This window comes from Plecotus auritus (genome assembly GCF_963455305.1).
Source record: "Plecotus auritus genome assembly, chromosome: 10".
NCBI lineage: Eukaryota > Metazoa > Chordata > Mammalia > Chiroptera > Vespertilionidae > Plecotus > Plecotus auritus.
The window spans coordinates 27,108,067-27,121,958 of record NC_137785.1 but is presented as its reverse complement, the minus strand read 5'-3'; the positions used below and the strand labels follow the sequence as shown (position 1 = coordinate 27,121,958).

Below are 13,892 nucleotides of genomic sequence, written 5' to 3'. Positions count from 1 at the left end.
AGACACTGGAGTCTTTGAGGGGGTCTTCAGGTCTTGGTGAGCCCCGCGTGTCTGAGCCTGAGATGGGGGAGGGTCTCCTGGTTTTACCTCTCATGCTGCCTCTGCTGCCTTCCCATGTCCCCTAAACTGAGCTGAGTTAATGATTTCCTGTCTTTCCTGCTCTGAAAGCTTCAGAAACAAAGTGAGGCTGCCCTATGGCATTATCTGCACATGTTACCAATCCTGGAGGGGCTGGTGGGACCGCTTTGCTGCTTGGGGGAGACTCTACAGGGCCAGATAGCCCTGGTATCAGGACAAAAGTGGCAGCTGAAGCTGACACTCCATGAGTCAGGTTCTGGGCCCAGGTGGCAGGCAGGGTGGGGCTGGTTAGAGGACCGACGCCACACAGCAGAGGCTTTCTGTGAAAATAGTGGGAATATATTTGACAGGATGAGTTTGCTGTGATTCGCAGAGCACAGCCTCAGAGTTCCCCATGTCTTATTTATTAGCACTAAAGAGTCATTCTGAGGGGCACACAACACCTTCTAGAAAGGAGATTTGGGCCTGATTTGGTCTCTTTCAAAATACCAAAATAAAAACTTTTGACATGCACATTGTACCCAAGGTAAAAATGAAAACAAAAAACAAAAACAAAAACAAAAAAAAACCAAAACAAAACAGAAGGAAACAAACTGAACCGCAGACACCAAGAACAGAAGGAAGTCTCTCCCACACTCCTATTCGCTTCGAAGACACGATTCTGTTAAAAGGACGTGCATACCGAGCCCTGGGTCACATTCAGTGCATGAGATGCCAGCAGCGCCACACCCGGCCCTGAGTGTCCCAGCCAGCTTCTCTGACTGCAACCCTGGGGCTGGAGCCTGCTGACCAAGGAGCCAGTGAAAGACTTCTTGGGGCGGCTGGTGCCTGTGGGCCTTCCATGCAGCCCCCTTCTCACCTCTCCAGCCTGTCTCCCCTCCCAATCCACCCACGTAAAACAAATCAAGGAAGCCTGTATTCACATTACAACATGAAAATAGCACCAGAAACTTCAGAGCTAAATTGCTGATACTTGCCAGCTGAGAGCTCTGTGTAGGAGGAAAGCTCTAGAAAGGCAACCACAGAGGCTGGGGCGTGTGTGGGGGATGGGGAGGAAGAACTGGTGGGAACTGGCTGTTGAGCAGCTTCCTCTCAGTCCAAATGGGGACCTGGTCCTCAGGGGTCAAGGTGCACTGGAAACCAGTGCTTTTGTCTGTGGTATGGATAGTGGCCATCACGACCATGTGCTTGGGGGGCCAGGTAGCTCACAAATCGCTAGGTGGAGAGCCCCCCATTTGATTTGTAAGGCCACTTTGGAATTGCAGCAACAGCAGCAAGACCAAGAGGGGTCCTGCTGTGATCTGACTGTGGTTGCCTCAACTTACTTCCCTACTAGATGACATGGAGGGGAGGACCATGTCCAAACCTTCAAAGGGGGCACAAGGGATGCAAGGCATGAGCTGCTCTTTCTTCAAGTTCTTGGTATTGAAAAAACAGCTGCGTGGTCTCCAAGAACCTGCTGCTGGCCAGCCCCTCGCCCTAACCTTCTAGGTTGAAGGGTATTGCTGTCCATCAACCCCAGGCCCTACTCCAAGCATTAGAGTCTCAGCTCTAACACTGGAGTCTGAGCATTTGCATGGTAAGTCAGGTGGATTAAGATGTGGCCACCAATCAAACTATCTCTGAGTACTGAAGCTTGCCAGTGTAGACAGGAGTCCCTTATTCACTGGGTTCATCCCCCAGCCCTTCTCCCATGCACTCTTTCACTCCTATAAATTACTCAGAGGGGTCCTTTTTTAGAGGGATCTTGAAGCTGGTTAGTCTTTGTCCAAAGAGCTGGCTGAGGAGGTCGTTCTGGGATTCAGCAGTCCAGCAGGCTCGGCGATTGGCATGTTCAGCACCGCGGACAGCTCTGCCCCTCTTGGGGGTCCTGTGCAGGGGTCTCGCCTGGGGAAAGGCTTTGCCTAGTCCATCTCTGCTGCATCTGAAGTCCCGGTGTGTGTATCTGGGCTCCCCCCTCTGCTGCTCTGAGGGCTGAGGCAGTGTAATGCTGCTCTGGCTACCGGGCCTGGGCTTGGCAGGGAGCACACGGCTGGGAGTAGCCTGCTTCCGGGGAGCCCGGCGGGGTTTGTCAGGGACTGAAGGGGCCCTTCCCAAGCTCCCCACACTTTCACTCTTGCTTGGCCCCAGGGCCCGGCCCTTTCTCTTCTTCTCTTTGCCCTCCCTGTCCTCCCTGGGGACCAGGCTCCCTTGGGGCCCCTGGTCACCAGCTTCCCTTGGGGCCTTGGAGTAGCCCTTGACTGGGGCTCGAGTGGGGGGCTTGTCTGGGGCGGGGCTCTGGGCTGGGCAGTTGGGTTTGGATGGGGTAGTGGCTGTTTCGCTCTGGAGCTGCCCACTGGCTGGCTGAGGCTGGCTGCCACCTGCGGTCTTGGTGCTGTGCTGTGGGCCTCCACTGCCCTGGGAGCTGGGGCCTGGCTTGGGTTTGAGGGCAGTGGCCTTCTGCCTGTCCTCAGTGCCACGGGCTGGCTCTCCAGGTTTTGTGCTGGCCATGGCCTTCTTTGATTGCACCGGGAACTTGGGTGCTTTGCTGGGGAGAGACAGAGTTGCCCTGTCCTTTGATGAACTCTGACAGCCCCCATGCTTGGTGGCACTACCCTTATGGGAGGGGACTCCCTTTTCCCCCTCAGACACCATGTAGCACGTGGACACCTGCTTCTCCTTCTGGAGCATGGAGGAGGCTTCTGGGTGATGGTCAGGAGCACATTTGCCAGGGGCACTTGGGGTCCTGCCTTTCCCTGAGAAAAGGCTCTCTGAGGCTTGGCCTCTGGCCCCTGGCTGGGGTAGAAATCCCTCCAGAGGGAGAGCCTGCTGGAAAAGAGGCCCAGGGCTGCCTGGGGAAGCCTCATCTGTGGGGCTCTCCAGGGCTTGGTCTGGCTTGTGGCCATCTTTGCCATCAGCTGAGGCTGCTGGGAAAGAAGACAGAGATGGGAGAATGAACTCTTGGGAGTCAGAGGGCAGATTGTTGCCCCTGGCCAGGTGGCCCTCAAGATCCATGGGCCTCTCTGGGCTCCTGGGCTGACCCTGGGTGCCACCAGGAGCCGCCTCTGGGCAGGGCTGGAGCAGGGCTGGCATGGATGCCTCGCTCTGGGTGGGGCTGCTGCCCAGAGACAGAGACCTGTCCACGACAGGCCCAGGGGCGCTGCTGGGCGTGGCCACTCTGCGCCGTTTACTAGGTAGCGAGCCCTCCCGGGCCTGGGTCTTCTGCCCGGAGGCGCCTGGCCTCCGCACCCCGCGGAATGTGAAGGGCTGCTGCCCTCTCCTCAGGTGTTTGTCCATGTGTCGGTCAAACTGCTCTTTCTTGGTGAACGTGTAGTTGCAAGAGCTGCAGATGAAGGACCTCTTGCTGATGTGGGTGACGTTGGCACAGAGCTCACAGTCATACAGTGGGGTGTGTTGCAGCTCCAGCTCCTCCCTCACCCCGTGCTCCCTGGCGAGGTGCGCTCGAAGCTCGCAGGGCTCAGGGTAGACCCTTGGGCACTGGGGGCACAGGAAGACGCGCTGCGGGCTGTGCACCGCAAGGTGGCGCTGCAGCTTGAAAGGCTTGGGGAACCGCTTGCCGCAGTGGTGGCAGTCTCGGGAGGGGTCCTTGCAGTCCTGATGCACTGGGATGGTGTGGGGTAGAGGCTCTCGGTTGGGGCAGGGTGCAGGGGACAAGCTGGGGCACGTCTTGGTGGAGCCAGGGAGAGTGGCAGAACTGCTGGGCAGAGTTGGGTTTGCACAGGTTGATGGACTGCCTTTGGCTAAGGTGCTGTCTGGCATCAAAGTGCCATCCTGGTTTGAGTTTTTGGTACGAGCCTTGGGTTTTGCCCTCTCCCTCTCTGCAGGGGCCCCATTTGCCTGGCCAACTGAGCACTTGCCCCTGTGGGGTTTGGATGCCTGCCCCATCATGCTGCTCAGGAAGTGTGTGACAGTGCTGTCCCCCTCCCAGCGTCCAGATGGATCTCCCAGGGACCTCTGTGCTGGCCCCTTTCGGGCAAATCGTAGGGCATGTTCCCGCAGGTGCTCGTTGTACATCCAGACATCAGCCACCTCCCGCAGGCACATGCCGCAGGCCCACAGCCCCGCCCGGCCCTGCACATGCTTCTCCTGCAGGTGCTCCCTCAGCAGCTCTCGAGAACCGAACCTGCGCTCCACACACATGTAGCAGGTGGGGGGCGGTGAGGGGCTGTGGGCCAGCTTATGGATGTCCAGCTCTCCCAGGCCATGAAAGCGCTGGAAGCACACCCTGCACTTGTAGGGTGTCCTCTTGGCCCTGGCATCCTGGTCTCTGACTGGGGCCCTTCTGGCCTTGGCCACCTCCTCTGTCCTTTTGCTCTGTGACCCCTGGGAGTTCACTGTGGCCTTGAAGTCTAAGAAGCTCATGTTGGAGAGAGCCACAGGATCTTCGCAGGGTCCCAGAAAGCATATATCTTGCATCTCAAATCTAGAGCTGAGCCTCTCAAGAGCCACAGCATTCCCCGGGAGCCCATGGTTGTAGTGTTCTTGCTCCAGGTTGGGGGGCTCAGGGCTCATGTCCCCAAGAGAAGAGGCGGTCTCATCAACGGAGGCCTGCAGCTCCAGGCCTCGCCAAGCCGCTGGAACCATATGCAGCTCAGGGATGTTCTCCAAAGGGTTGTCCTTGGCATTGCAGGAGGGTTTCTGCTTGGCACAGTCCACCTCTGAGTCAGGCTCCAGGGCCCATAGGCTGGGTCCTGGGGCCCAGGGGTCAATGCCAGGCATCTTGCTGCTGAGGAAGCCCTCCAGAAGGAAGGACTCAGGCAGGCCCATGGCCTCGTCACTCCATGGGTCCTCGAGGGACAGGCAGAGGGAGCCCGAGTCACTGAGATCTGTGGGCATGTGGGCGGAGGGCAGAGTTTCACTGCCCTGGAACTCCCAGGGCTCTGGCAATGGTGGAGGCTTTGGCTTTTTACAGCGCTTCCCATAGACTCGGGGGTTCTTCTTCCGAGTTAAGTGGTTGCCCAGAGGGAAGAGCTGGGAAAAGGAGGCTTCATCATCAAACAAGCTCAGAGGGTCCCCGAGACCCAGGCTGGGGGCTTCAGGAGTGACACCTTCATGCTCCTGGACCCTGCAGGGGTCCAGGGGGCCCTGGAGGCAACTGCTGATGGTGTCACCTGCTTCAGAACCACAAGTCTCTGGGGAGCCTGAGGGTCCCCAGGGGGGCTTGTGCTCTTCCCAGACAGCTTGCCCTGACCCAGTCTCGGCTGCACTGCTGTGCCCTGCAGGTGTACCTCCAACTGCCCTTGACAGTTCTCTGCAGACACCCGATGTCCTGGTCTCTCTGGGTCCCCAGGACCCCCTTGCCAAGGCTGCCTTCTGTTCCCTCGTCTCTTCTGCAGGAGGCACCCGCTCCATTCTCCCTGGAGGTGCCATCAACTTCCCAGGTGACTTCTGTGTGGACGTCCCCTCCAGTTCTGTGGCCATGGGGAGAGGCAGCTGTGTGACCTCAGTCTCCTGCTCTGCCTCCTGTGAGAGGCAGTGGCTCAGAGGGGGTGGGTAATTGACAGTTGCAGTTGATGGATTCCAGTGGCTTCTATCTGAAATCACATCAGGAGAGACTGGAGGACCGCGCTCCTCCCGGAACCTTCTCGCTCTTGGCTTTCTCGATTTCTTATTTGATTTCCCCTTTGGCTCGCAGGGGATGTCCATGGGCGCTCTACCCCGCCTCTTGCCTCCTCTTCTCTCTGCCCGTTTGGGACAGGGGTCGTCCTTCTGCAGCAAGTCCCATTTCCTGGGCTCTGCAGGCCTTGAGCCCACTCCTGGCTTGACCAGGCCTGGGGGGTGTGGTTCCTGGCTGGGGGGACAGACTGGTGTTCTCACAATGCTGACCCCCCGCCTGAGCCCCTTGGACATCTTGGGAGCTGGGTCATCCTTAGGAGCCATGGAGCCCTGGACCGGAGGTGACCTAGCAGTGTGGCTGGGGCTGCTCAGCCTGGGCCTTGATTTCTCCTTCCCAGGTGCCCTGCGGCTTTTTTTCCCAGGGGGGCGGTTCATCTGGGGTACAGGTTCCCCAGGTTGGGGAGCAGCCGGGGCTGGGGGGCTTGGCTGGGAGGTGACCCCCTGTAGCCTGTGCTTCCTGGCTCTGTGGCGGCTTAGGCCTGGTCTGGATCGGAAGGTGGCTGAGCAGACCTCGCAGGTCACAGGCCGCCCACTGGGGTCTCGGTTCTTCCAGCAGCTGCTCTCAGTAGACAGGGGGCTGTTTTTAAAGTCACCAGGCTTCTGTTTGGGGTCCTGGGGACATAGAGGGTCCCCCTGGGGCACCTGCTGGGGGACATTTCTGAGGCTCTGCGGAGAGTTGGGCCTGGAGTTGCTGGCTGTGCTGCTCAGAGACGTGGCTCTGTCCTGCTGGAGCTCTTCACAAGGGCAGGCGACTGTTGGGCCTCTGGTGCCAGCTGCTGAGGCCTTGGAAATGCCAGGGCGCCCAGCCCCAGGTATCTTAAGGTCCTCCTCGCCCTGGGTGCTGGCCCCGGCCTCACCTTCCCGGCAGGCACGAGGCTCTGGCCCTGCTGTCCTCTGGGAGGAAGCGTCAGCGGGCACAGTGGTGATGCTCTGGCCTTCCCTGTGTCTTGGATGTTCTGAGGGGGGGCCCTTGGGCATCCTGTCTGGGCTGCTGTGGGGTAGTGCTCCTCTGCAGTGGGGGTCTGGCCACTCATCCCTGGGGCCTCTGACTGCTCCCATGCCATCTGTGGCAGGAATGCCAGGTAGGGCTGCAGCCTGGATGGTTACTCTTGGGGACATGGCCCTCGATGGGGAAGAAGGGACGTCATAGGCAGGAGATCCCCTCAGCCTCTCTTTCCTAGAACCCTCTAGGGATCCTGACATGTAGCCTTCAGGGTGGTCCCCCACATGGGTGGAAATGAAGGCATTGATGAGACCAGGCTGGCCCATGGAAGCGTCTTCCAGTGGGCTCTGTTCCCCTAGGAGAGAGTGGCAAACCAGGCTTTCCTTGAGGCCACAAGAGCTTGTCCTCAAAGATGAAGAGGTGGCCAGGGACCCTCCAGCCCTAGCATCTGTGGGAGCTGGGGTGGAGTCAGCCCTTTTTAGAGCTGTACCGGCAGAGGAATAGGCTGGCAAGTGCTTCATGCTGGTAGGGTCCCCGAGGGATGGTGACACTGGGAGCAGCCCCCTCAGCTCACCTGAAGGCACTGTGGGAGGGTCTTCCTGGAGCAGGTGCTCCAGGCTGCAGGGAACAGGGGTGGCTGCAGAAATGGGCAAGGGGGCACAGCTGGCCAGGTCTCTCATGGGGAGCTCTGGGCTCTCGCCAGCGAGTAGCAGGTGTTCCTTAAGGCCTGGACTGGCCGCCTCTGGAGTCCAGTCCTCAGGCCCATTTTGGGCATGGGTTGCTGTCAAGGCTGGGACTAAAGATTCCACATGAGAGGAGGAGGGGCTGGGAGTAGACTGTGCCTCATTTTGAAGGCCCAAGTTCGGTCTGTTTCCCTGGACCTGCCCCCCTAGCTGGTCTGCAGCCCCAGCGGGGCTGGCCAGTGTAGTTTCAGGATCAGCATTAACTGTGGTGAGGTTGTCTGGTCTCCCCAGGCTCCCCCAGTTATCTGGTTGCAGCTGGCTGGCTTCGCCTGGGCCTTTGAGCTTCTCAGCCTGGCCGAGTGAGCCCAGATGGTCACCTGCCTCAGCCCTCAGCTGACATCCGGCCATTTCAGAGATAGTTGTCATCTGCACACTCCCATTGGAACCCTTACCAGGGCTGTGGGCCACATTCCCACATTCCATGATGTCCCCTTCCACATCTGAAGGGTTGCTCTGTTGAGGGCTCTGGGTGTTGGCAAGCTGAGGCCCCTGGAAGTTCTGGTCATCATCTTCATTCTTAGCTGCTCTGGCCACCAGGAGCTGGAGTTGACATAGGGGGCTTTCGGCTGGGTCCTGCGGCCTCCTGCCAGGACTGATGTCAGGCATGCAGCCAGGACTTGGGGAGGCCCCTGCTGGTACAACCTTCTTGTTACCCTCAGAGCCAGGGCTCCCTGCTACAGGGTGGAGGGGACCTGTTTCTTCTGTCCCATTCTCCGCACTGCTTAGAGAATGTCCCTTGAGGACTTCACTGTGCCTGGTACCAGAAGGTGGAGTGGCACCCAGATGCAGAACTGCAGCACCCTGAAATGCCAAGTTAGGTGCCAAATGGGCAACAGGACTGCTGAGCCCCTCCAGCTCAGGGGCATCTTGGCCGGGCCCCTGCGCCTTGCAGGGAAGGAGCAGCAGGATGTCTTTGTTGTGATGGATTCTGGTGGCCTTGTTATTTTTAAAAAATAAAGGCTCATGGTTTGGGCTGCTCTTTACTAACTTCCCTCCGTCCGACGGGGGTTTGAGTGGCTCTCTGGGGTCTGGGAGACAGGCTTCTGGGCAGCCCCTGCAGCCCTCTTCTGCCTCAGGGAGCCCTCTCCTGGAGACTCTGGTGTTCTGCACTGGCTGGAAACTGAGGCTAGCCCCAGTGGGGCTGAAAGAAGCTCCAGAAACCTGGTCTTTGTGGGAGGCAGGGGGAGGGGCTGCTTCTCTCAGGTGAAATGAGGGCCACTCCTCCTGGGGGCTCCCTAGGGTCCCCTCTGTGGTGGCCATGGCTGTTTCTGCCCCTTCCTGGTGTGGACTCAATTCCCTAAGATCAGTGAGGTCAGCTGTGGAGAATGAGTCCTTTTGGGGTGAAGCAGCCTGATGGATGGGCAGCGGGGTGCCTGTGCCAGAGTGCATTCTGCCCGTGGGCTGAGCTCCACGCAGCTCTCCTGAGGCCTCATGCACACCTTTACTTTGCAGCTGACTTTCTAATTCGGTGACCAATCTTTTGATCTCTAATTCATCCTCAGACAGGTTGCTCATAAAAGTGATGCTACATTCGTTAACCTTGCACGGCAAAGGGGGAGGGGTGGCGGCTTTTGTCCTTTCACGAGGACACTTCTTACTGAACACCTTTACCCCTGAGTGGTCAGGAGAATGATCCAGATGGCTGGATAGCATTGGGGAAACTTCCTCCAGCAGAGACCAGCCCTTCTCAGGCAGAAATGAGGGGTATGGTGGGTCCCGCTGGGGTTTCCTTGGGGGTGGATCAATGCATATAGGCGGTGATTGTGCGTCCCCATTTCTGGATAGGCTGCTATAGATCGGTGAGTCAAAGTCGTCCATGGGCAGCCCCGAAAGGAGGGGCGTGGACTCCAAGGTCAGTGGTGATTCGGCTTTGCCTGGGTCCGTGTCCACTGTGTAGGGTGGATTCCTGGGAGGTTTTGGCTCGAGGGAACTGGAGTCCACACCCTCCTGGCACAGGTGCATGCTACTGGCTGCAGGAGTGTCTGGATCCAAGGGCTTGGAGTACAAGTCTTTGGGGAAACAGCCAGCAAGGTCTTTGGGTCCAAGGAGCAATTTTCTGGGGGGACTGCTGTAGGGCTGGGGCTCCTTTTTGGCAGCTGGAACCAGGGAGTCTCTGTTAAAAAGAGCAGAGTCACACCCAAGATCAGGGGTCTTTAAAAACAGGGTGCTGGGCTCGGGGTAGGCAGCAGTGGTGTTAGTGATGGGGACCAGCAATTCTCCTGGCAGGCAGGCAGGGGGGTCCTCTTTGTCATGAGAGATGGGGGGTTCTGTGCACCGGGGGACACCCAGCAGACTGCCTGCACCTGGCACTGCTGAGCTCCTGTGGGGCACCATGGTGTCCTCCCTGCCTGGTTGTGGTCGCTCGGGGGCTGTGGGACAGGGACTTCCTTCCACACAGGTGGACGGAGGAGAGCCTGAAACACCTCTGAGAAGTGTTGTGGTGTCAGGAGGAACATCTTCTTGAGGGAAGTCCTGCGATGGATGGTTTTCTTCTGGGGTCTTGGTGCTGGTGGGAATCTGCAGGAGACTCTTGGGGTCTCTCTCCTTAGGGCTGTCTATGGTCTCAGGGCTTTGCAGTGGGCCCTGGCCCTCAGGGCTCTTACTGGGGCCTGGGCAAGGCCTGCCTGGCTTTGTGGTTTCTGGCCTCACGACCTTCCTGGATTTCTGCTGCTTTCGCTCTTCTCTAGGACCCAGGGTTAAGTCCATTTCCTTCCTCTTCTCACCTCGGCGCCACCGCCGGCTGCTGTGTCGAGGCCGGCCTCTGAGGCGGGAGCCCCGTGGCTGCAGGTTGTCCTCTTCCTCGGACTCTGAAGCATAGTCATATTCCTGAAGCCTGCCATCCGGGGCGCTGGGTGCGGGCCTCTCGGTAGCCAGGGAGAAGCAACTGCCCTGGCCTTGCTGTGCCTGCTGCTTGTGCAGCTGATTCTTCTGCTGCACAATCTTGTGGATGAGCTCCTTGCTCCAGGTGCCACCCCAGGCCTTCCTCCTCCTGGAATCCTTCCGCAGGGACAGTCGGAGGCGCTTAGAGCTCCTAGTCTCCACCGGGAGGAGCCTTCCACAGGGATCTGTGTGGCTCTTGAGGGCTCGGGTCCTGAGGTCCCGGGGGCGGTGTGGGGCTGGCTCAGCCCTGTTGCCCTTCCTCCTGGGCCTCAGACAGGAGGCTCTGGTGCCCCTGCCCGACCTCTTGGCGGTGTTGGCTGTGTCCAGTTCTCCCTGGGAAAACTTAAACTGCTTCCCTCTCCTCTGCTGGCTGGCCAGGCTGGTCCCATTTGCCTCCGCAGACACTGGGCCCAGGGATCGAGTTTTGGGTCGGCTGCAGGCTGTGTAGCCCCCATCCCCAGGGCAGGGGGCCTGGGACTCCATGGTTGGGAGCAGGGGGTGGGCTTTGTTTTCTGGCGTGGCCCCACCCACCCTGGTCTTGGGGGGCAGCCCAGCACTGGTACCTCTGGGGCCAGAAGGTTCTTCATCAGCGAAGACGTCAATGAAACTGCTGTCGATCTCGGGGTTGTCTGACTGATATTCCAGGCCGTTGAGTGCCTCGGTGATGAGGCTGTCCAGCTTGGCATCGTCCTCCAGGTCCAGGTCCGCAGCGGAGAGTGGGAAAGGGGCAGTGGTCAGGCTGGGCAAGAAAGTTGTCCTCAGGGGGTCATCTTTGCCATCCACCCGGAGGTCTCCCCCTAGCAGGAAGGGGACCGTCTTCGTGTGGCTGAGAAGGCTTGGGTTCCCAGGGGCCGGCGCTTTGGGGGCAGCCAGCACAGAGGGGGCAGCGGGAGGAGTGGGGATCTCTGCGGGCTGCTGGTGGCTGTCCTTGGTCCTGGCCAGGAGCAGGCTGCAAAACTGCCGGTGCTCCAGGAAGGTGGCCAGGCTGCTGTAGTTGCGGTCACACTGCTTGCAAGTGAGCAGCACGTCCAGCTGGTCCAGGCTGGCGCTGCTGAGGGGGAAGTGGTGGGCAGAGTAGGGAGGTGGCTCCGGGGGGAAGCCCTCCAGCCGCCCACTGCCCACCTCGGGGACCGCACTGGGGAATGGGACCTCCTCCAGGCATTTGAAGGTCCCCTCAGCCCCTAGCACCTCTGTGGGGAAAGGGAAGGTCTTGACTGGCTCTGGCTGGTAGTGGATGGGGAGGGCATGTGAGGGGTCAGGGGATGGGAAGGGGCTGCTGTTCTCCTGGGGGTGATTGGGGGGGTGGAAGAAGGCAGAGGGCCCTAGTGGGCCGGGGAGCTGGCTCTCCTCCGAGCTGGGGTTGGCTGGGCTGCTGGACAGCGGTGACAGTGATGAGCAGGTGCTGCTGCTGGCTGTGTTGGTGGCAGGTGAGGGCAGTGGTGACTCACTGGGAGAGGCTCCCACCAGCCTGGGTGGGGGCAGGCTGGGGGTCCCTTGGGGTGAGACCTGGGGCTGGGCTACCCCAAAGAACAGGGGCTGGGCTCCAGGGTCCTGCAGTCCATTGTAGGTGAACAGCCCTGGGGAGCTGCTGCTGTGCTGGCCGGGGCTGTTTCTCAGCACCAGCTTCTCCCCAGGTCCAGGTGTCTTGCTGGCAGCACCCAGGGCTACCTGGCGGCCCCCCTGCCACTCAGGGGTCCCTGGGGAAAAAGGCAGCCGGTTCAGCATCTCCACTTGATGGGTGCTGGGCCTGGTGGCCGGCAGCACCTGGGGCCAGGGCAGCGGGGGGCTCTGGGGGAGGCTAAACCTCTGGCCAGAGCTGGGCTGGCCTTCAAAGAACACACTCCTGGTGGTGGCTGGGGGGCCCAGGGGAGGTGTGGGGTAAGGGGCTCTGGTGGGATCCCACAGCTGGGGCAGTCTGGTGGGCGGGGGCCCAGGGTTGGCCAGCTCTGTGTCCAGAGAACTAGGACTGGTGCCCACCCCACTGGCTCCCGGGCTTCCATAAGCCTGCCCTGGAAAGTGCCTCTGGGGCAGAGAGTTTGGAGGTCCCCTGGGGCTCCCCAGTCCATTTTGGGCTGAAGGCGGTCTCTCAGGGAGGGCTGTGGTCAGGCTCTTGTGCAAACTGTCTGGGAAGGTGACCGTGCTCTCTGAGAAGGGGCTGGGGACCGGGCGAGCAGCACCAGTTGTGGGGAGAGCACGGCCGAGGTCACTGGTGGGGTCAAGGTGCCCAGGCTGGCTGGAGAAGCAGGACGGGGGTGGGGGAGCAGGCTGGGTGGGCAGGGGGTAGGACACGCCTGTGCCCACTGCCTCCTCCTGCCATTCTCCCCGAGGCTGGTGGAAGGCAAACACCAGGGCCCTCTCAGAGTAGTCAGGCCCCGCCGTGTCTTCGGGGAAGGGCTTTGGGCCAGCCCCAGGCAGAGCTGGGAAGGGGATCTGGAAGGAGGCCACCCTGGGGCTGCCACCTTTGGGAAAGGGCTCCGGTTCTGTGGGAAGGACCCTGAAACTAGCACCTGGGAAGTTGTTTTCAGCAGCGGGAAGCCAGGCATCGGCCCCACTGGCCTGGAATTCTGAGTAGGAGGCTGGCCTGCAGGGACTGGCGTCACTGCTCTGGGGGGCCCTAAGGGGTGGGGGCCCTGGGGTGGCACTCGGTGAGGTATAATTGGTGGAGGTAAAGCTGGAGGGTGTCTCCTGGAAGCACCTTTGGAAGCTGAGCTCTTCTGGGGCAGGAGGGGCCTCTGCTTCTGGGGGTTGGGGGCCCTCATGCTGTGGGCCCTGAGGGGTCTCATCCAGAGCGGGTCTGGCCCTTGAGCCCGAAATGCTCAGAGTGTAGTGCTGCTGGGGGCTGTTGTCTGCCTTTCCTGTGTGCCCTGTGGGAGCCTGTGTGTGGCTCCTCCCCAGGGGGGCCCGGGGGCTACCACCCGTCCTGGGGGGGCTGCTTAGGGGCTGGGTTCTCTGGAGGGTGGCCTTGGGCTCCACCTCCCTAGCCTGCCCAGGCTGGGTATCAGGGGGCTCCATGGCCTGGGTCCCACTGCCAAGCTCCCTCATGGCCTTGGTGGTCCTGCTGGCCAGGGCACTGTCCTCGCCGGGGGGCTGGGGGGCTGTGCCACTGGCCGTGCCCCTGGTTGTTTGGCAGGATTGCAGGCCTCTGGTCATGGTTGGGGGTGGTGCTCCACGGGGCTGCTCTCCAGGCATGGCCCCTCCGTCTGGTTGCTAGGAGGATGTGGTGGTCCGAGGGGGTCCGTGGGGAGAGGGCTGGGTGGCCATCCTTGCCCCTTGGGGTTCCCTGGAGAAACCTGCTCTCATGGTCCTGGGTGGAGCCTGAAAGGAAAAGACAGAAGTGAGGAGGGGGCTGTGGAGGCTCCTGGCTCCCACGGAAGCGGTGACAGGCTGGGAGCAGAAGCAGCTGGCACCAAAGCCCCCACCTTTAGAGGAAGGGGCTCAGCTCCAATGCCACTTTGAGAGACAAAAGGAGAAAAGCTTTCCTGCCAGACTGAGCAAGGGGTTGAGGGTGGCGGGGAGGAGGAGAAAGGGAAAAAAGGAGAGTGCTCAGAAGACCCCTGGCCGCCTCAGAGCAGTCCTGTGTGGCTCTGGCCAGCCTGTGAGTAAAAGGCCCTAGACCTACAGAGGCCATGGCC

At 60.4% G+C, this 13,892-nt stretch overlaps 1 protein-coding gene across 1 annotated transcript; it reads right to left on the bottom strand.

Moving 5' to 3' along the window:
* Positions 1–1,794: 1,794 nt before the first annotated feature.
* On the bottom strand, positions 1,795–13,449 carry ZNF469 (zinc finger protein 469; the record flags this gene model as incomplete). Its single annotated transcript, XM_080644473.1, has 1 exon — positions 1,795–13,449. The coding sequence occupies one exon, from the start codon at positions 13,447–13,449 to the stop codon at positions 1,795–1,797; it is 11,655 nt and encodes a 3,884-aa protein (XP_080500599.1).
* Between the last annotated feature and the right edge of the window lie 443 nt (positions 13,450–13,892).